This window comes from Papio anubis, chromosome 14 (assembly GCF_008728515.1).
Source record: "Papio anubis isolate 15944 chromosome 14, Panubis1.0, whole genome shotgun sequence".
NCBI lineage: Eukaryota > Metazoa > Chordata > Mammalia > Primates > Cercopithecidae > Papio > Papio anubis.
The window spans coordinates 224877-246478 of NC_044989.1; the positions used below are offsets into that span (position 1 = coordinate 224877).

Below are 21602 nucleotides of genomic sequence, written 5' to 3' on the forward strand. Positions count from 1 at the left end.
AGACATGTCCAACATGCGCAAACAGTGCTCTACACACAGTTGCCTATTTTCCTAGCTGTTTACCATGAGTGTAACAGGAGCCGTTTCACTGCCATGGCCAGTAGCTCTCAGTGCATTTTCCATTTGTTCTTTTATGATGAGCAATGCTGACTACATTTCTAGCAAAGGTTTTTCATGCACCTTGTCTATTTACAGGGGGTTTCTCTCTGTTTCGTATTATACATTAAAAAATTAATATTTTTTCTGGAATATGATTTAAAAACATTGACTCCCTGTTACTTGTCTTTTGAATTTGCTTTTTTTCTGTTTTTTCTTAATGAAATCAAATCTGTCTTCTATCTTACAAGGGTCTTTTAAAAAAACACAGTAATTTTCAATTTCAAATGGGAAAATAAGCAAGAAGAGCTAGGAAATAATACGTAAAGGAAGAACAATGAGAGCCCAGCCTTGACAGAATCTGTGACACATTACAAAGCCTCAGTAATTAATACATAATAGCAGATGCAAATGTAGGACAAAAATTAATGTACAAAGAAGAAAATTCAGAAATTGACCCAAATATATTTTACAAATTTAATATATAATAAAAATGACATTTCAATTCTATGTTGAAATGATGTATTGCATACTAGATAATGTTCATTTGGGGAGAAACACAAAAAATTCATTCATGGCTTTGTGTTACAGAAAGATAAACTCCAAATTCATTGAAGATGAAACTCCAAATTCATTTAGAATGTCAAATATCAAATTATAAAAGAACCAGGAATTATAGAATTTTTTTTCAACTTTATAGTGCAAAAGACCCAAGTATGGCAACAAAATTTCTATATTTCTATATTTTTACATGATCAGCAATTATTTGTACAAAGCACAAGTACACTGTAAAATACAGGAAAAAGTATAGATACGCAAATATGAAGGATAAAAAGCATCTATAACATTAATACCCACCAATACTACTGCCTGCATTTTGATGTATGCTTCAACTGATTCCTATTGCTAAACATGTAGACTGATTCCACTTTTAGCTTTTATAGCCATTACTGTCAGGTGGTAATTATCTTGGGAGAGATGCTCTAGATGTTCAATACATTTTAATTACATATATACATATTATACATATATCTAGATGCTGGATACATTTGAATTAGTTCACTGGAGTGGAAACTTGTTCTTTCTGCTGCTGAATATTTCATCTACTTTATTTCAGAGGCAGCACAACTTGTCTGCTTCCATTGATGCTGCAGCCATAGTATCCAGAGTGGAGTGGGTGACCCGAGGCTGCTGTATCAGGACAACATTCCTCTTTGTGCCACAGCAGGGCTTTATAACCAAAGCTGGTCCAATACCAGCATCTGATGGAGGACTTGTGTAGGAGCTGCCAGAAGAACTTTTTCCAAGGCACTTCTGTTTCCACTTGCTGTGGGATTTTTGTCTCCACGGGGGTAGAGTCTGAGAGTAAAGCCTTGGTAGGGGAGCCTGGCAGGAGGTGGAGAGAGAACCTGGGCTCTGCAGAGCCAGACTGAAGTCACAGCAGCTCTAGACTTCTTCGTCAAATGGACCAGCAACATCTTTTTCTGTTAAAGCCAATTTAGACTAGATTTTCTGATACATGCAACTGAAGCACTGTAAATAATACATAAATCTTATCCCCTCAGAAGACTTTCTACTTTGAACTCTCAACCAAGCAGTATTAGAGCAGTCAAATAAGCAAATTCCTCAGTTGAGAGTTGATCTTGCAAACATCCTGCTGTAGGGAAAGGTCATGGCCTGATTTGTAAACACGAGAAGAGAGCCATTGGACTTGGGAATCAGATGCAGCCTCGCACAGCTGCAGACCACAAGACTCATCCTAGACACAGCCTGTGTCACTGTGATCCAGCTGTTGACAAGGCTGGGCACAGTAAGGACATCTTCAGTGTGTCAGTTGAACTACAGAAAATGTTACAGATTCTAATCAACTTCTGATAAAATCATGCCTAGTCATAGTTACATGCAGTGAATTTCTCTGTCAGAACAAAAACATAAGCAAATAAAAATGTAGATATAAGCCTCAAATCCCATCCTCAGCATTAAATGATGGCTCACCCATTTTTCTTCTGCAATACCATAAGGCATATAGAGCATGACCTGTTCAGAGTGCTGATGTCCCATTCTATCATATGGCCAAAGTTACGAAGACACAGGTCATTACTAATGAAGCCTCTTAAACCTCATATCGTGGTTAGAATTTGCACTGTCATAAACGTCTTAAGCCCCTTGAATCATGCAAAATCTCTATAAATATTTAAGTTTTTTCCTGAAAAAAAAAAAGGGTGGCTGCCAAACCTCAAGCTAATAAACTTTCAGATAAAGTTTTCTTTAAAAAAAAAGTTAAAATGTTTGAAATTTTCATAGTAACACATTTTTTAAATTAGAAGGGCTTATAAAATACAGTAAAAAAAAATTTTCTTTGGAAACCTCAAAAGTGTAAATCAGCTTAAGATCTGGAAATAATTTTAGGTATTGATCACAGATCTATAAACTCAATGCTAGAGCCACTGGGGGCAAACACGGACATGAGAATCCTACTTGGAGCCAACTGCCACCTGAGGTGAGAAAGTTGACTACGGTTTCCAATCTAGTCTTCCACGGAGGGTCAGGAAAGAAAGCAAGAAGACCCAAGGGCCCCCTCCACCACTTTCATTACCAGAGTTCAGATTTCCAAACTTTTGCTTCCCTTATATTATTTTCTTCAATGGACTCTAATTATGAAAGGAATACTTACAGGAAAGCAAGCTTAGTAAATTTGGTTTTCCAAGTTCGTATTGATTACATATTCATCAAATTATTAAACCTTATACTTTACGTGAAATGGAGATTAACTCACTAAACTGATAAAATTCCATCTAAGATCAAAGGAACTAGAATGCTGCTAAAGATACATTTAGAATAAGTTGAAGAAATCTTAGCCAAAAGAAAGTGTTGTATCTAATCTTTGAAGAGGTTTTCAAATGTTGCCTTAAGCTACTTTTATTAACAAAACTGCATTTTGAACCCCACTGCTTGACAACTATTGCCTTTGTTTCTCAAGTCAATTCTTACCTTTCTGTGGCCTTGGTTTAACTACTTCCTTTGTTTTAAGGAAACAAAGCTTATCAGTTCTCAAAATAAAAACCTGTCTCTCTGGTCAGATCATTAACTTCCCCAGTCATACTTTAAACCAGACTACCATTTGAACATCAAGTGCTAGCCTGAGCTTGTTTCCAGTCCCCGGAACCCAGCCACAGGGGAAGGAAGAGGACAGAGAGAGGTTTCTCTGCTCCCTCGGGAGACAAGAAAGCCCTTTATTTATCCCTGCCATCCCTCTTCTCCAGCTGAAAAGTGTGATCTTGGTACAGAGCAGGTCCACACATGCCACACTGGTCTGATCTTTTAGAGTAAAGAAAATCTTTTTAAAAACTTCATGTACTTAGGTCTCAAAGAGCAGAGAATTATGTCTCATCATGACGCCACTCACTGGCAAATAAGCTGGCGTGCACAGGGACTTGTGAGGCTCTCAGCAGAGTCAGGGCAGCAGTTATTTCCCTTTGACTGCATCAACGTCCTATGTTTGTGTTGACATGCCAGATCCTTATTTCTGCGGAATGAGAAATCTGAGAATAAAGATTTCCTAAACAGAACAAAAGTATCAAATCACTTTTGATGAGCAAACATTAAACTTTTTTTTTTAACTTACAAAGAATGTGGGGTAACATTTACTAGTTTTACAGAAATTTTGTTTAAATAGAACATTAGTGAACTAAATAACCAATTCTCCTTAAACATGATAGACAGGATGGAGGCTATCACTCTGATCATTTTAACCTCCAACATAGTAATTTGTAAACATCAATCGCTGCACAAGTATTTTAATAAGAGGCCAGCCCATGGGAGTAAACAGCACCTTAGCCTCGAGACCTGTTATTTCTCTCAACTATGTGTACAGATTTTCTAAGTCGTTATGAATTCAGATATTCCCTACATCTCAATAAAAACACCTAGGAGAACGAGAAATCAGGACATGCATCTCCTGTAAGCAGAAGAGAAACCGAGCACCTACTCTCTTGCGGGGGCAGCTTCCTGTCACTTCCAACTCAGCCTCCATGGGGGCACGAGCATATTGGTTCAAATGAAGTGAAAAGCACACAGCTCTGTCCACAGTGTAAATCCCATTTCCTTACGGTGGTCAACCGATTCAGACCAGTTTCACACTTCCTTAACGAAGGAAAAACTCAGCAGCCAGCGCTCAGGCCCAGCGATCTGAGAGGACCTGTGCTTGCCACGACCCCGCGGCCCAGCGACCCCCGGCGCCAGGTGTTGGGGGCACTGGCCCTTCCCTTCCGGGTGTGAAGGGCTGGCCCTTCTCTTTCAGGTCGCGGGGCGGGCAAACTCGAACCTCGCCGGAGCCCTACTCAAGGCCTCCTCCCCGCGCCCGCCGCGGGTTCCACGCGCATTCCAAGCGCGCGCATTCCTCCGTGGAATGGAAGGATGGTCGCTGACACCTGGCCATTCAAATATCAGGAAGTTAAAAATAACACGACCATCGTCAGCATTCCAAACTTCGGGAAAGCTTTTCTAAAACTGGAAAAGACGGTGGCTACACTTCAAAATCGCTGTGGTCAAGAAAGTCCTGGGAGCTGCTCTAGCTCAACTTTGGGCGGTTTGCGGTTAACAGACGCGCGACCTAGAAACCCCAGAGGCATCGTCGGTTTTCCCGCCCTCCTCCTCCCACCACCGCCCAGCTCCTGAGAGGGGAGGGGGCGGCAGGACAGGCGGGACCCCGGTACTCACTGGTGCCCGCCCGGCCGTGGCGCCCGGTCCCAGGAAGAGGAAGGCGCGCCGCCCCGCCCCGCGGACTGGGAGGCCCCAGTGAGGGCGTACCTGCGGCAGGTGAGGGAGGCGGCGGCGCAGGACACCTGCCGTGTATGTTTGGCGGACAAAACCCACGCGCCCGCCGGGCCGCGCTCGGGCCTTCGCCCCCGGGGACTTCGGAACCGCCCCGTCCTTAAGATCGAAAAGCCCAGGGCCCCGCGGCGGCTCCAAGCACGGCGTTGGGAGTGGGGGTCCCGGGGGGGTGCCCAGGCTCAGGCCCGCCCTGGTCCGGCGTGGACCCTGCGGGGCTCAAGCCAGGTTCCCCCGCCTGACCCAGCCAGCCTCTCTCTGCGAACTCGGACGACGCGCGCCACAGCCAGCCACGTGCGCGGGACTCGCGCTGTGCCCCAACCCAGGTGGGCCGTCCGCGGAGCCGCCGAGCCTGAGCCCGCCCCGCAGGTGACTCTCGGCCCTTTCTGATAACCTTTATCTCCCGCGGCTCCTTCCTCTCCAAGCAACCCGCAGCCCCGCCCCCTCCAGGTGACCCCACCCCGCGGTTCCTCCTCCTTCCGACAACCTGCAGCCCCGCCCCTGCAGGTGAACGACGGCCCAGTCCTCGCAGCTGACCCGCGGAGCCTCCCCACCCGCCCTCAGACCGTCGCAGAACCGCCCCCGCAGGCGCACTGCAGCCGATTGCGCAGGCGTGGCTCCAGCACGCGTTGCCCTGGCGGCGTTGGTGCGGGACTGCGCCGGCGCGCAGGGCGAGGGGCTGGCAGTGCGCATGCGCCGCGTCGGCGTGCGGAACGTCGCGGTCTGTTGGCGCTTTTGCGCGCGGAAAGATGGCGGAACAGGCTACCAAGTCCGTGCTGTTTGTGTGTCTGGGTAAGAGGGCGCCGACTTACTCTTGTTCTGACGTCCCCTCGAGGGTTGGATCGGGCTTGGGCGCTGTGGATTATGCCGCCGGGCTAGGAACAATGAGGGGGGGAGGCCAGGGACTGGGAGGGCTAGGGTGTTCCAGGAGTGTCTCGCAGCGCCCCCGTTCCCCATCCTCCCCGTGCACCGGCCCAGCCTGCCCTGTAAACCTGAGTCCCCTCGCACCTGCCATATATCCGGGGCTTTTGGCATTTGCAGCCACAGCCCCTACAAGCCAAGGTTCGTTCTTTGCACCTACTAGAATCCCTCTCGTTCCCCTCCAATGGGTCCAGGTAGGCCTAGGGTTGTTGGACTGATGTGGTCTCTTAGGGGCCTCCGGAGTCCTCTGACAAAATTGTTTTGCTTGCTGGTTTTCTTAGGCCGTTCTTAGATATGGATCTGAGCTAAACGGAGATGAAGTTTTACGGTTTCGGGTTTCTTGATTGTAAAAGCCAAGCCAAGGAGACCTGGAGGTCCCTATATAACTTTGCCCATGAAAAATAAAAGTGTATTTTATTAATGGTTTTTAGGAACTTTCTAGCTTAAAATATTTTCACTCCTGGAATTTCAACACTTAGCTTACCTTACTTCAAACATAATTTACTTTCCATTTGGTTTTCAGGGATCTTCCTTCGGTGTAGTACTACAAGGTTATATCCTCGGTGCCTCCACCCTGAGAGGAAGGCCTAAATTGTCAGTAGTCCAGTTACTTAAAACCTTCTGTGAATTTACATTTCCTGCAGAGTAAAATTTCTGTTTATTTTTACAGACTCCTCACTTTATCTCCTGTACCTTTTCCTGCTCACACTCTCGGGACACAGGCTTACAGAATCTTTCGTTGTTCTGTAGCACTTCACATGCTTACTGAGCCTCCATGGCTGGGTGCCCATTATGCATTTTGCCTGGAACGTCTTTTTATTTTATAAAGTCAAACCCAAATATTTCCTCCTTTGCTTTCCCAGACCATGAGTTGCTTCTTGTGATTGCTTATCGACATCTTTTATTACACAAATTTTACTATAATTATTTGGTAGTCTGTTGAAATTCCAGCTAAGTTTAATTTTCTGGAGGGCGATAACTGTGGTTTATTTTTCATTTTGTTTCCAGCTTTAGGACAATATATGATAAACGCTGACTAGGTTTTGTAGAAGTTAATTTCTGTGAAAGAAGAATTGGAAGGCTCGCCTTATTTCACATTGGTAGTGGGCATCATTTGATGTTTTTTTTTTTTTTTGAGGCGGAGTCTTCACTCTGTCGCCCAGGCTGGAGTGCAGTGGCGCTATCTCGGCTCACTGCAAGCTCCGCCTCCCGGGTTCGCGCCATTCTCCTGCCTCAGCCTCCCGAGTAGCTGGGACTACAGGCGCCCGCCACTGCGCCCGGCTAATTTTTTGTATTTTAGTAGAGACGGGGTTTCACCGTGTTAGCCGGGATGGTCTCGATTTCCTGACCTCTTGATCCGCCCGCCTCGGCCTCCCAAAGTGCAGGGAATACAGGAGTGAGCCACCGCGCCCGGCCCATCATTTGATTTTTTAAGACTCATTGAAGGCTGAATGGAATCAACAAGTTTATTAAACAGTAGTTTGGTTAAGGATGGTTACCAAATACTATTCCATTCCCTTGTATATTTCTGGTTGGTATTGTCGATTATGCTGGTATAAGGTATCATGGTTGCTGTTAATGGGGAGGTGGATCCTTGCATATGCAGTAGTCCCACTTTAGCTGTAGGTGGTACATTCCAAGACTCTCCAGTGGATCCTGAAACCGTGGATAGTACCAGACCCAATTGCTGTCAATTGGAACATGTGTCTGCTCATTTCTTCCACCCGCAAATGTAATGCCGTTTCCACCTTAACTAAGCACTTACAACTGTGGTCGCAACTTTCGCAGTTTGAGGCGAGACGACAAACTGTCAGGAATTTCTTTTTCCTTGTTTACATTTTCATGGATAGAAGATTTGTTCGTACTGTAGATCTTAGTAACCTCAGTATAAGATTTTTTTTTTTTCTTTCCATAAGAAGTCAAAAACTTTCACCTTTTTACTTAAAGGTAGTGCTTATGGCCTCTCTGCCGTATCTGAATTGCTAGCTTCACTACTCTTATGCTTTGGGACCATTATTAGTAAACGAAGGGTGACTTGAACTGAGGAACTGTGATAGCATATCACAATGGATCTGATAAGCAAGAGGGCAGTAGGTGGATAGACAGCATGGATACGCTGGACAAAGGCATGATTCACTTCTGGGGCAGGACGGAATGGGATGGCATGAGAATTTATCCTGCTACTTAGAACAGTGCACAATTTAAAACTTAGGAATTATTTGTTTGTGGAATTCTTCATTTAATATTTTCCAACTGAAACTGACCACGGGGTAACCATGGAAAGCAAAGCCTTGTAAAAGGGGGGAATACAATTCAATGATTTGTTGTTATTGTTGTTGAGCGTCTACTATATGACATGCACTCCTCTAAGTGGTAGGGATATATGGAGTGGTGAACACAACAGACAAAAATCCCAGCCTCTCTGGAGCTCACGTTCTCTCAGTCACCAGCCAGTGTTAATCGATGCGCTCAGTCGGTTGGTATGAAGCATTAAGAAAAATAGAGCAGAAAAGGGGAATGAGAGTGGAGTGCAGTTTTGAGTGGGGTGGTCAGGGAAGGCCCCACCTGATAGATGACCTTTGAGTAAAGACTTGAAGGAGGTGAGGAAGCAAGCCTAGGATATTTTGGAGAAGCATCCTGAACCCAGAGGAAAGCAGGTAAAGGTTTTGAAGGGAGAATACTGGCCATGATCGTGAACCACAGGGAAGTGGCTGGGCCTGGTGGCTGGATACCTTTTCTCAGTCGAGATTCCTCATCTATACCGGAAGATTTAGCAGATAATTTGAGTGACTGTTTTCTCAGTGCTTCCATTGTAGATGTATAGGGAGAAGTTAATTCCTTATATACACTGGTCCTTTAGGGCAGGAGTCTGCAAATTCTTTGTGTAAAGAACCAGATTATAATTATTTTAGATTTGCTTCACATGCCATACAGAAAGGGTGTAGCACAAAGTACCTATGCATGTGGTGAACCTGGCTGTGTTCTAGTGGATCTTCATTTATGGACATGACAGTTGGATAGAACTCCATATAATTTTCACATGTCACAAGATACGCTACTTTTGGATTTTTTCCAACTACTCAACAATGTAAAAATTATTCTTACCGCTGTGGGCTGTACACAAAGGTGGACCATGAGCCAATTTACAGACCCATGTTTTATATCCAGATCTCGGGAGGCCATGTGAAGACTTGGGCTTACTCTAAATAAACACTGGAAGGTTTTGAGCAGAGGTGGGAAATGATCAAATTTAAGTTTAAAAAGAAGAGTTTCAGCTGTTGTTTTGAGATTAAACTGGAGGTGGAGCATGCCCTTACTGGTTGGGTGGTGAGTAGTTGCATTCTGGGGGAATTTGAGCAGTAAGTGGCATTTTATTTGGTAGCCGTATAGAGGACAGTAACAGTTGTATGCTTTTGAAATGTAAAAAGTTTTGTTCCTTCAAAGCATTTATTTGGACCCTTTTGAGACTGAACTGTAGAAAAGCATCAGAGGTTTTTCACCAGGGAAGCTAATGATGGGAAATAATTGAGCTGCTTACTACAGCCCAATCTTGAAGGGTGCTTTATGTTTTTGTAAGATAGAGACTTAACAGTGAAGATGATGCAGGAGCCATGACCCAGCCAGCATGGTTGGTGGAGATAGCACATGCTAGTGGAGTCACTTTACTTCTGGGCTACACCCATACTGGGTGCTGGGTCTCTTACCAGGTATAGCAGACACAGCCCTACCCTCCCAGAGCCTACCTGTTGCCTTTTATGAGTCTCCATCCTTGAATTGAAGATGCTGAAGAAGGGTATAAAATAGTCTGCCTAATTTGGAAAAGACAAACTTGATACTTTACAGATTGAAACAGTTTTTAAAGGCATTTGAGGTTGGAGTGTTCTGTTTTTAGAACTTGTTCTGTAGGTGAAGTACATGCAGTGTTTCACTGAAGACCAGGGTGCTCCATTTTTTCATGACACAATTTGGTGGCATCAACTTTCGAAATCAACAGAGCAAACTACTACTAGCCTTCAGGACAGTTAATAATGCAAGTTTTCATATTGTTGTGGGGAAAGTGAACTGTTATTTTACAGTTAATTATTTGTAAACGTGTGGGGCTAGTCTTTATTATTATATTTTTAGATGCTGAGATATTAGGCATCTGTTGTTGTACAGTTCCAAAAAAAAATAAGTGTCTTAATTTAGAAATACAATGTTTGCTGTTAAAAATATTCCCAGGGTATATGGTGACAAGTAAAAGAGTGACACACCCATGGGAAGCCTTTCAGTAATTAAAATAGTGCTGATGACAATACCTGTTTAAAAAACTAAACAAAATTTAGAATGTCGAAAGGAACAACTTCACAACACAAATTGGCATAGAGAGGGCATTCAAGGCTAATTTGTTGTCTCTCCCTTTATGGTTTGTAGGTAAGATTTTTTACTGCTGTGGAAACTGCCGTCTTCTGTGAGAAAAAAATTACATAATGTGCTTAGGTCTTACAATGTAGAAACTGAAGGCTGTAGTAAGGCAATAAGTTGGTTTTCTGAATTAGGGAATTAGCTGTGTTTTACAACACTAGAAGATCCTCATTGTACTTGTTTGTCATAAACAGAAACCCTAATAATGATAAAGAGTAAACTCTTATTTAGTGCTGTCTATTCTCACAGTTCTTCTTTTTCTTATCTGTTTCCTAAATTCAGTTCCTAATGTTTGGACTCAGTATGGTGCTTTGGCATTAAGGATACTGGAAGGCCTCAGAGTAGCCCCAGAAGCAAGGTCATAGAAACGGTCATTTATCTTCCCCAACACAGATCATAGAAACTAGAACTCCTCTCCCGCAAAGCAAGCCATAAAACCTACAAAACCTCTCTCCCTTCTGCCTTCTCTTGAAGACACCATTCCAGAGGGGCCCTGCCTCATTCCTGGGGGAGGAAATGCTGTGGCCCTGCTGGGTTTCCCTCCTCAGTCCACTACCATTGGATCATTTCCTTTTGTCCAGTTCCATTTCTACATGGCTGTGCATTGGTCATCTAAGCATCAAAACCATTTCCCTGGGTCTTTGGGTCTTCGTTTCTGAAGGCTTCCATGTCACATAAAACTGATTAAATAGATTTGCTATGTTTTTTCTCTTGTTAACCTGTCTTTTGTTACAGGAGTATCTTCCATGACCTTTATGATGGTTGAAGAATGCTGCCACACCTTTCCACTCTGACACTGTCTTGTATTTGCTCCTTCATAGGAGCCTCTTACAAGGTCTCTCCAATTCAGTAATGTGCTCTTCTAGCGTTTCCTTAGCCCTGCCAGTAATTTTGGTAACTTGTAGGAAGGGTGTATGTTTTAAACAACTTTCTGTCTTCAGGTTAGGGCACAGTGCTTGGCACATAGAGTGGGCATACAAAATATGTTTGTTGAATAAGTCATATTACCCTTTTCCATAGGACTTTCTATTTCTCTTCATAGTGGCTACGCAAAGTCCAAGTCTTGGCCCTTTGTTTTAGGCCTCCTGTATACCAGCCCATCAGTTTCCAGACACTGGCTGTCTATACCTGAAGCATCGCAGCCTCACCTGCTTAGTGCCACAATCCCCCTGAGTTAAATGCCTTTCCCTTCCTCTGTCCATTAAGATCCTGATCATCCTTTAAATATCATCTCTAATCTTTCTTTTTTCTGGTAGGAAATTTTCTTACGTCTTGTTTTTGCTTTGTAGCATCGTTCTTTTTCTGTGCTACTGTAGTATATTGCTTATTAGTATTCATTTTCCCACTTTTATTATAGCCAACTGTGTACCTCCCATAAGTACATTGCTTGTATATGGTAGATCTATTTTGGGATGAGATCTTATGTCTTTTTCCTCTGGGTAGTAATGAATTTGGCCCTTACCTTAGCTCCTGGGAGGTAACCTCTAAATGCCCTGGAGTTTTCTAGGAGTGATGGGAGTGTCTTAGTTATTGAAGGTGGCCCCCATAGTATATATGCTCATGAGATGACTCAGGGTGGGGGCTTTGAGCCACGGGTGGGAGGGAGCCTGGAGATTGAGTTCAGCTGAATGGCCAGTGATTGAACCCATTGTGTCTCCCTCCAAAAACCCCATTAAAACCTCAGAGCACCATGGCTCTGAGGAGCTTCCCGGGTTGGCAGTACTCTTTGAATATTGCCCCATGTTGATGACAGGAGGGGAAGGTGTCCCAGAGGACAGTGGAGCTACCGTCAGGAAACCTCCCAGAGTGTGCCCTGGGGGTCACTTGCTTTGGCTGGGTTTTTTTTTTTTTTTTTTTTCGTTTTTGTTTTTGTTACTGTTATTATAATGAAATTGTAATGGTAAGTGTTCTGCTTTCCTGAGTTTGGGGAGTAATTCTGGGGAATTATCAAACCTGAGGGAGCCCTGGGGAACCTGGATTTCTCACTTGCTGTCTGAAGTAGGGGTGGCCCTGGTGTCGACATCATGGTCTGGAGAGTGGTGTCCCCGACCTTGGGCTGCTGATGCCTGGATCTGTGTCCCTGGGCTTCGCATGTGATCGCTCAGTGAATGTCGGTGTTGAATGACTGTTTATGCTTAAATGCATGTTTGTGTGTTTGTGTGTTTTGTGAAACAATAGTCATCCTTATGTGTGATATACTTGAAAATACATAGTTTACCCTTGAACCACAGGGGTTTGAACTTCGAGGGATTTATTCAAGTAATTTTTTTAACCAAGCACAGATGGAAAATACCCTGTTGTCTGAATGAAAAACCCATCTATATGAAGGGCTGACTTTTCCTATACTTGGGCTCCAAATTCGCAGGGGCCCCCTGTGGGACCTGAGTATGCAGGTTTTGGTATACTGGGTAGGTGTGGGAGGGTGTCCTGAACCAGCTCCCTGAGTCTGCTGAGGGACAGACCACTGTATTTTATTTTTATTCTGTTGTATTTCATTTTAAAATAAGCTGGTTGCAACCCACTTGATTTTCATGATTCGCTCCTGGATCTTTAGTAGCAGCTCTTTAAACAGTAATTTTGGTTGAAATTGTTATTCTGATATCTTCGTCATCTATACTTGGAGTACTTGGCCGGTTGGTGTCAAGTCACTGAACTTGAGCCTGATGGGCTGTTCTCCAGCAGGGTCTACCCTCACTGGTTGGACAAAGGCGTCAAAGGATAGTGTTGGTGGCCTTTATTTTTCCTGAGGGATAGCACAGCCCCTGTGTGTCAGGTGTGTGAAGAGGGGGAACTGGCCTGTGCCCTTCCATCCAACCTAACCCTCTGTTTCCCCAACCCCCCCTTTTTTTAAAGGTAACATTTGTCGATCACCCATTGCAGAAGCAGTTTTCAGGAAACTTGTAACTGATCAAAACATCTCAGAGAATGTAAGTACCATTCATTATCTTAAAGAGGCCAACCTGAACTCTTCTGGGCAGGAAATTGCCAAAAAAAAATTCCATGTTTCTTCCCCTGCAGTGGAGGGTAGACAGCGCGGCGACTTCCGGGTATGAGATAGGGAACGCCCCTGACTACCGAGGGCAGAACTGCATGAAGAGGCACGGCATCCCCATGAGCCACGTTGCCCGGCAGGTACCGTCCTTGGACTTGAAGATGTGTGTTTTGTGTTTCAGTGGGTCATTGACAGCGGTGCTGTTTCTGACTGGAACGTGGGCCGGTCCCCAGACCCAAGAGCTGTGAGCTGCCTAAGAAATCATGGCGTTCACACAGCCCATAAAGCAAGACAGGTAGACAAGCTCTTGTTCCATTTCTAATATGTAGAGTCCGGTAACTTGAGAAGTAGTGAAAGGATTAACTAGACTTGTATATTAATGAATGTGTTTATTTAGGGTGAGCTTAACCAGCTACAGTGTGTCCATTTTGTTTCACTTCTGGTTGCACAGTGTTGAAAGACTTGCATGACTTTGGAATTTATTTATTAAAATGCACATAAAAACTAGGTAATTTATAATGAGAGAGCCTGACTGTGAGCTTGGGCTGAGCGGTGCTCTGTCTTCTGTTCCTTCCTGCATAATTTTTATTAAACATTTAGACCATAGTAATTATCCTGCCTATATTGCAAGTTTGTTGCTAGAATTAAGTTATATAATACATACAAAAACATTTTTTCAACTGTAAAGTGCCATAGTAATATAGGGTAATACCAACAACGTTATGGACACATAATTATAGTGTGTTGTGCCACACTTGAAGTTTGGAGTCTAATAAAGTCACAATCAAATTCTGCAATTTCAGTTGAAGATAACCTTGTCTTTATATTATAAATTATAAGCTAAAGTTGATTTTTCTAAGAGTTCTTTATTTAAATGAAGTACTGTGGGACTGACCTTTTCTGAAATGGAATTGTCATTGGTCAGGTGATTAAACATTTTTATACAATTTATCCATCCTAATCTCTTCAGGCCTTTGCATACCTTGCCAGTTTCTACTGGCCATTGTTGAAAATAGATTTATTTGGAGCAGTCCTTCAGAATATGAGCACTCATACTTTGAAGTTTTATGTTTTTAAGGTCAGTTTTTTTTTTTTTTCACTAAGTGTGTAATAAGAGTGGATACAAATGAAGTATTTTAAAGACATATTAGGAACTTTTTTAAAGAACAGTTTTAGAAGTAGTATTTGCACATGTTTCTTGCTTTTTTTTTCCTGTTTCTTTTAAGAAATTTTTAAGGTATGTTTTATGAATCAGTATCACATCAGATCTTTGTTTACAAGTTCTTTTCCTTTACTAATGTCATAATTTGTGTGATAACTATTGTACATTTCTTAAAATCTCAATTTTCTCAGTGCCTTTCAACCTGTGTTTAATAAATGAAATATTTTTAGGGTGCTTATTTTTAACTCTTATAGTTAGTCTTTTAGAATACGTGAGCTTTCTGCCCAGTTAGTTCAAAGGAGATTTTTTTACTTTATTATACATTATGTTCTCTTTTCGGTAAACTTTTCATTGACTTGTGTACACAGATTGTGAGTGCAACCCTGAGGTCCCATAATAGCCCCCTCCCCACTCCTCCAGAAATCCCCACAAAAAATTGGTTGTACTTTTTAACTTCATAGAAGTGTAATTATAGTACATGCTGTTGTCAGCTTTTTTTGCTTGTGAGAATCTCCGTGTTTATTGTAGCAATATAATTGTCATTGCTGGATACGATATCATTTCACAGTTTGTCCGCTCTCCTCCTGGTGGGGGTTGGGGGGTTTCTAGTTTGGGGCTACTGCAGATAGTGCTGCTGTGGTAACGGTGTGCACCTGCTGTGTTCTGTTGGAGTCATGGCCAGCAGACACCGTGTAGTGGGGTACACATCCTCATGAAACAGATTGGGGATGTTCCCTCTTTTTCTTCTCTAAAAAAAGTTTGTTGAAGATTGATAGTATTTCTGCTTATCATTTGAAAAATTTGTCTAATGGGTTGTCTTTTTGTTGTCTATTACTTTCTCTGGCAGTCTTTCAGTTTTTCTTTCGGAATTTGGTTTTCAGCAGTTTCGGTGTGGTAGACCAGATATGATCCTTGACGTTGTGACTTGATGCTTTTCATCAATTTTGGAAAATCCCAGGCTGTTATCTTTTCATATTGTACTTCTCTTTCTCTTTTCTCCTGAGATTCACCTTATGTGTATATTTATATTGAACATATATTTCTAACGCTCTTCTATTTTCTATCCCTTTCACTCTCTTCTTCAGTCTGATATTTTCTGCCGACCTGTTTTCTGATATACAAATCTTTCTGCCGTTTTCAAACAGTATCAAGATTGTCTGTTATTTACTTAATTCTTTAAGTTTCTTTTTTTTTTTTTTTTTTGTAGATTCTATTTTTCTGGTGAAATTCTACATCTTGCTCTATGTTTTCTTGAGCATTCTATCACAACTGCTTTAAATACCGTGGCAACTCTGATTATCTGATTTTCTGATTATCTGGACCATTTGTGAGTCTGCTTTCCTTTTCTGTTTTTTTCTCTTTGTTTTGTTGCTTGTATATCTTTGTCCGTTTGTGCTGCTCTAACAGTACCTGAGACTGGGTAATTTACAACGAACAGAGATTTATTTCCTGTAGTTCCAGAGGCTGTGAAGTCCAAAGTCAAGGGGCTCATGGGGCTGTGAAGTCCTTCTTGCTGCCTGATCCTGTGGTAGAAGGTGAAGGAGTCGAGAGGGTCCCAGAGTGAGTGAGAGCGAGAACTAGAAAACCAAGAGGAGGAAAACAGAGGAGAGAGAGAGGACCCATCAGTGTCAGGAGCCCACTCCCAAGCTAGTAGCATTGATCAAGATCCTCCCTCTCACTGTTGTTGCATTGGGGATGAAGTTTCCAGCACAGGAACTTTGGGGGACACATCCAAACCATAACATAGGATTTAAATAATTGTAAAGAGGTAAAGAGTTCTGCTACTGAACTGTTTGAGATCCCTGTTCTGAGGCCTCGTCATTGCCCAGTTTTAGCGGGAAGAGAAGTGGCAAGTGGCAGGAGTCTACAGGTTGGGGACTGCACCTTTTTTTGAGGTACCTTTTTTATGAACAGTGTTTATTGGAACACAGCCAGACTTGTTCATTCACCTGTAGTGTGTGGCTGCTTTTGTGCGAGAGCCGCAGAGCTAGAGCGGCCTCGTGGCCGCCAAAGCCTGATGGTCACTAGAGCATTGGTTTTGTATATGGGGTTTCTAGTTGTTTTTAGTAGTAGGGATGATTTGCCACAAGCTGCTGCAAGTGGAAATCCTTTACTGTGCATTTGTTACATAAGTTATAGCTGTTTCTTTTCTTTCTCAATTATTGTAACATCTAAAAATTATGTAACAATTACTAAGTCTTTTTTTATGAAAAATTTACAATTAGTCCAGAATTTAAAACAAGTTTAGTATTAAATCTTAGGGCATTTCTCACATAACTAATTTGGAGAAATAATACTGTTCAGGCTTGGTGGCTCACACTTATAATCCTAATAACACTTTGAGAGGCTCAACATTGCTTGAGCCTAGGAGGTCAAGACCAGCCTGGGCAATATAGTGAGACCCATCTCTACAAAAATTTAAAAAATTAGCTGGGTGCTATGACATGTGCCTGTAGTCCCAGCTATTTGGGAGGCTGAGGTAGGAAGATGGCTTGAACTCAAGAAGTTGAGGCTGCAGTGAGCTATGGTCTCACCAGTGCACCCCAGCGTTGGTGACAGTGAGACCTTTTCTCTAAAAACAAAAAAGAAAAAAAAATTCAGTATTGTACTTATTCTCGATTTTGAAATAAGTCAGTGCCATGGAAGTGTTGACGAAATACAGTCCTTTCTAGTTTCTGGAAGTGCATGCTAAAAGCTGAAGTTTCTCATTTTTTAGAAGAACAAGTGTATTAGGAAAGTTACACTTTCCGCCTTTGTTCCGCAGTACGTATGTTTATGTTTCTTATTCTGCCATTATTTATAGTAGTTGAAATTCACAAAATAATCTTTTTATTTATATTTTAAGTAGGTATATTTATAGATTATATCAGAAAACAATGATAAGCTTTCAGGTTACAATCAGTAGAAATACTGAGTGGCATTCTCTTCTGTGTCAGGTTTAAATTATGGATATTCGATCAAAATAAAGGAGGACTGTCGGTTATTACTCCTGTGTCTCTTTCTTAGTGACCACCTCTGACCATCCAACTTAATACTTCTCCTTCTCCCTGCCCCAGACCTGTGTGTACCTCCTCTCTGCTTTATTTCCTCCAGGGCATCTGTGCCTCCTGTGTGTTGCCTGCCCCGTGTAGAAGGGCAGCTCCACCAGACACGGCTTATCCGCTTAGCTTGGTGTGTGTCACTGGGGCCCAGGATGTTCAGTGCTTGTGGAATGAAAAATAGAGTAGAATAATGAAGGGGATTAAATATGTGACATTTTAGTATGTTGACTGTGTTATGTGTTACTAAGGAATTGAAGCTGATGTATAAACATTGTGTCTACACATTATACTATTTTATGATTATTGTATGGAACTTTATAATACAAAATTTCTTTGCAGTACAATTTTGAGAAGTAGGTTAACTCTCTTCTAACTTAAAAGTATCCTAAAAATTATTTATTTAATTAAATTGTTAATTAGTGAATAATAGGCTCAAATATAGCAGTTTTTTTTTCTTTTAGTATTGCTTTGCATACTCTAGGCTTAAATGGTATAAACACTGTATTTTGACTTCTTATTCAATTTTAGATTACCAAAGAAGATTTTGCCACGTTTGATTATATACTATGTATGGATGAAAGCAATCTGAGGTAATCCTGTTTTTGAAGAATATGTCTGTTCAACTCTCAGTTCAGTAATGGGCCAAGTAATTTGTTGTCCAGATTTACTTTTTCTATTTTAAAGGTTTTAATAGTGATGGTCACTATATGTGGAATTATTTATTTAGAACACCAAAAAAACTTAGTAATCTAGAATTGTCCCTTAGGTATTTTCAAGGAAATACACCTTAGAAAAGGGAAAGTCCAGTTATTAATAGCATCATTTAATTGGAAAACTAGCTTGACTGTGATAGTCTTTGTATCAGGCACATTGTTCTACATGAGAGCAGTTTTGTTATTTTTGCTGTAATGATTCCTGGACAGGGCAGTGTTTTATTGATTCTTAGGCCAAAGCTCTGCAACCGTAGGTTCCTATTATTACCCCATCTGGTGAAAGACGGACGTGAGAAACGGTAATGTTAGGTTGTGTCCCCAAGTTCACACAGCTAGCATCTGGTAGATGTGGTGGGATTTAAGCCTAGGCTCAGTGAGGCAGAGCCCTGCCGTCCTGCCTCAGTCACCACTCTCCTGACCTGCCCCAGTCCTCTACTTAGGGCGTCGTTGGAAAGTAATCATAATTTAATGTCACTCCAGGATTCTGACTTACATCACTACTTTTTCATAAATAGTACTTGTTTTTGATGAAGATAAACTATTTGTTCTTTTAATTACTTTTGTACAAATGAACAGATAGGGATGCACCAGTTTTAATTATTTTTTATTAATCAGGACCTTCATTAAAATGCACGCATTTTTTAATTTTATTTTTCAGTCCTTATTCTGTTCTCATTGTTTTCGCTGACACCATAGCTTATAGGTATCGTAAAAACACCTTTTTAGGAGACCCCATTTGCTTTGATCGGCACTGAGCACTGTGTTTCTTTGTGTGTGGGGCAAGCAGAGTTCCTGCAGCCTCACGTTTGCATGTGCTGTTCCTCTGCCTGGAAGCTCCTCCTTGCTGCTTGGGCCATTCGGCTCCTATTTGCCTTTCGTGGGTCAGCTTAAATTCATTTCTTTGTAGAGGTATTCCACTGCCCTGTCACTAGGCCAGATTGTGCATTAGACTTTGGCCTGCCCGCAGTTCTCGTCCCTGCGCCTACTCCTGAGCTGCTGTGAAACTTCACGCACGGGGCTCTTGGCTGTTCCTTTCCCACATAAAGCACATGCCTGACTCATCGACTCATCTGTCGTAGGTGCTCAGTCGAAATGTTAAATAAATGGAGACACTTAGTTCAGTTTGCCTTTTTCTTTTGTAGCAATGTGAAAGCTAAAGGTGGAAGTCTAGAGTGAAGCTGAGTTTTCAGCTTGGGCAGAGGCTTGAGGAGTAAAAGAAGGAAGAGTAATTAAGGAGTGGGTCATGCTGCGGGAAGTGCTGTCAAGACACCTGAGGATGGAATTGGTAGCCCTCTGTTTGGGGACTGGTTCAGATGGTGTTTTGGGTTCCTTTCTGTCACCTTTGTTTAATCTCTGAAACTTGATTGATTGTCTCAAAATATATTTCGTGGGAGAAAATATAATTATTGTATATTTTGTATAACAGAATCAGTGAGAATAAGCTGCTGTCGCAAACTCTCTTGCCTAGAGAGAGGGCAGTGGCATACAGCTGCAGAAGGGGCCACACGGGCCTGCTGAGCGTTCTGTTTCATTTCAAATTAGGTCATCCTGTCTTGATTTTGATATGGATGTTTCATAAGACCCTAGCAGATGTCCCTGTTTAACTTGAAACCATAGATCAGAAAACTAAGTTCATGTTTCAATTTTACAGAGATTTGAATAGAAAAAGTAATCAAGTTAAAACCTGCAAAGCTAAAATTGAACTACTTGGGAGCTATGATCCACAAAAACAACTTATTATTGAAGATCCCTATTATGTAAGTACAGTTCACGTTTTAGGGCTAATGTGATGACCCACCACGTCGGTATCCTGCAGTATTAAATAACAGAGTAGATTGTGGTAAGGATGTTTTTGTTATGCAGGTTTTGCCATTTTCTTCTTTTCCTGTCCATTTAGGGGAATGACTCTGACTTTGAGACGGTGTACCAGCAATGTGTCAGGTGCTGCAGAGCGTTCTTGGAGAAGGCCGACTGAGGCAGGTTCATGCCCTGCTGTGGCCAGCCTGACTAGACCCCACCCTGAGGTCCTGCATTCTCAGTCAGTGTGTAATCATGTTCCAGAGCCCAAAGGCCCAGCTCTTTGTTCAGTTGACTTACTGTTTCTTACCTTAAAAAATATTGTAGATGGAAATCAGTTATGTTTGGCAGAAGAATCAATAAAATTATTTGATTCTGACAGTTTATGGGGTATATTAAGCATTCTTAGACTAGTTGAACATCTCACTTTGCCCCAATTACAAAAATAGTAGAACAAGCAACATAAAACATAATGAAGGAAAACCTCACTTGAAGGCCCAGGTCAGCATCTAAGCCCGCTGAGACTTAGATAGTCAAGTCTACCTCTTCAGTAGGTTCGTGTGGATGGCCTGATGGGGGGCAGGTGCCCTCTGCTCCCTGTGCTACCTCTCTCTTGCCCAGGGCCTTTTATGGATTGACAGTAGCCCTCTCCATAGGAGCTCACAGTCTAGATTAGAAGTATTTTAATTTATACACACCCATAGTGCACACTTGTATATTGAAAAGATAGGGAAGAGAGAAACATTTATGGAAACAGTCGTTAGCACCTTCAATACTTCATGATTTTTGTCGAGTTTACTTCATGAGGAGGTCAGCTCATTTGCTCCCATCTGAACCACTTTGCCTCGAAACTTAATTATATCCAGAAAGAAGGACGCTTGTATGCTAGTCTAACTATGGTCAGTTGAGGAATATGACACTTTTTATATGCACATGTAACCCAAATGTCCAATATAAATTGGCTTATTTTTTAAAATAATTTTAAAAGTTGGGAAACGCTTTATTATTTGGCATGCTTAAATATTAAGTATTCTTCATCAGCATTTAATAAATGTATAGGCAGATATAGGTAATTTCTGTGTATTGAGATAATGTCGAAATCATGAATATTTCAAAATAAACTGGGGAGTTATAAAAATACAACTAGAGATATAAATCTGGTGTCTGCCTGTTTTTTTTATTGACAAGGAAGCATTGGAACACATCGTTTTGTCCCTTTTACATGATCTGTGATGTTATGTGTGCATGTTTTATCTTCAGGGCGAGAAAGTAAAATGATGAAAATAAGCACATTGCTGCCGCATATCATCATGTCTAGTTTCTGAAGGAAGTTTGAGGTCCTACAGCTGGAAATGCCCTTGCCTAATGCCATCCTCTGGACATGTTGCCTCTACGCTGTGCCCTCCTGCGCAGTGACGCACAGCTGCCTGGCCAGGCCATCTGCACTCCTGACCAGTATCGTCAGGGTCCCAGGCAGTGCCAGGGGGAGGAGACATGTTTGATCCTTGACTCACTAGTGCCTGGAGGATGAGCTGCTGCCAGATGAAAGTGAGTCGTTTCCCCACTGTATCATGTGGAAGTGCCACGCTGTCTTCATAGGAAGAAAGTTTGCAAACTCAGTGAGTCTTGCTCTTGTTGGAATTACT

At 42.2% G+C, this 21602-nt stretch overlaps 2 protein-coding genes across 16 annotated transcripts in view; one reads left to right on the top strand and one right to left on the bottom strand.

Moving 5' to 3' along the window:
• The window catches only part of SH3YL1 (SH3 and SYLF domain containing 1), a 51355-nt gene extending 45893 nt beyond the window's left edge, over window positions 1-5462 (bottom strand). For 3 of the 11 annotated variants that reach the window (XR_004178138.1, XM_031654890.1, XM_031654892.1), the window contains exon 1: window positions 3503-4809. Coding sequence is in view for 9 of the 11 variants with exons in the window: in XM_031654890.1 (XP_031510750.1) it covers window position 3503 (1 nt within the window). In the remaining 2 variants the exon portion in view is untranslated. The other 8 variants (XM_031654885.1, XM_031654887.1, XM_031654886.1 and 5 more) reach the window with 8 other exon arrangements.
• A 95-nt stretch (window positions 5463-5557) lies between these two features.
• On the top strand, window positions 5558-21112 carry ACP1 (acid phosphatase 1). Of its 5 annotated transcripts, XM_021924465.2 has the most exons (7): window positions 5592-5718; window positions 13105-13178; window positions 13425-13538; window positions 14214-14321; window positions 17975-18036; window positions 19811-19916; window positions 20057-21112. In XM_021924465.2, exons 1-7 carry the CDS (start codon window positions 5676-5678, stop codon window positions 20132-20134), a joined length of 585 nt encoding a protein of 194 aa, XP_021780157.1. In that variant the 5' UTR covers window positions 5592-5675; the 3' UTR covers window positions 20135-21112. The 5 variants fall into 5 exon arrangements, 4 of the variants coding, with proteins under 4 accessions (XP_003908263.1, XP_003908262.1, XP_021780159.1 ...); XM_003908214.3 differs by lacking the exon at window positions 14214-14321 and having other exon boundaries at window positions 5558-5718; XM_003908213.4 differs by lacking the exons at window positions 13425-13538; window positions 14214-14321 and adding an exon at window positions 13270-13383 and having other exon boundaries at window positions 5574-5718.
• The last annotated feature ends 490 nt before the right edge of the window (window positions 21113-21602 follow it).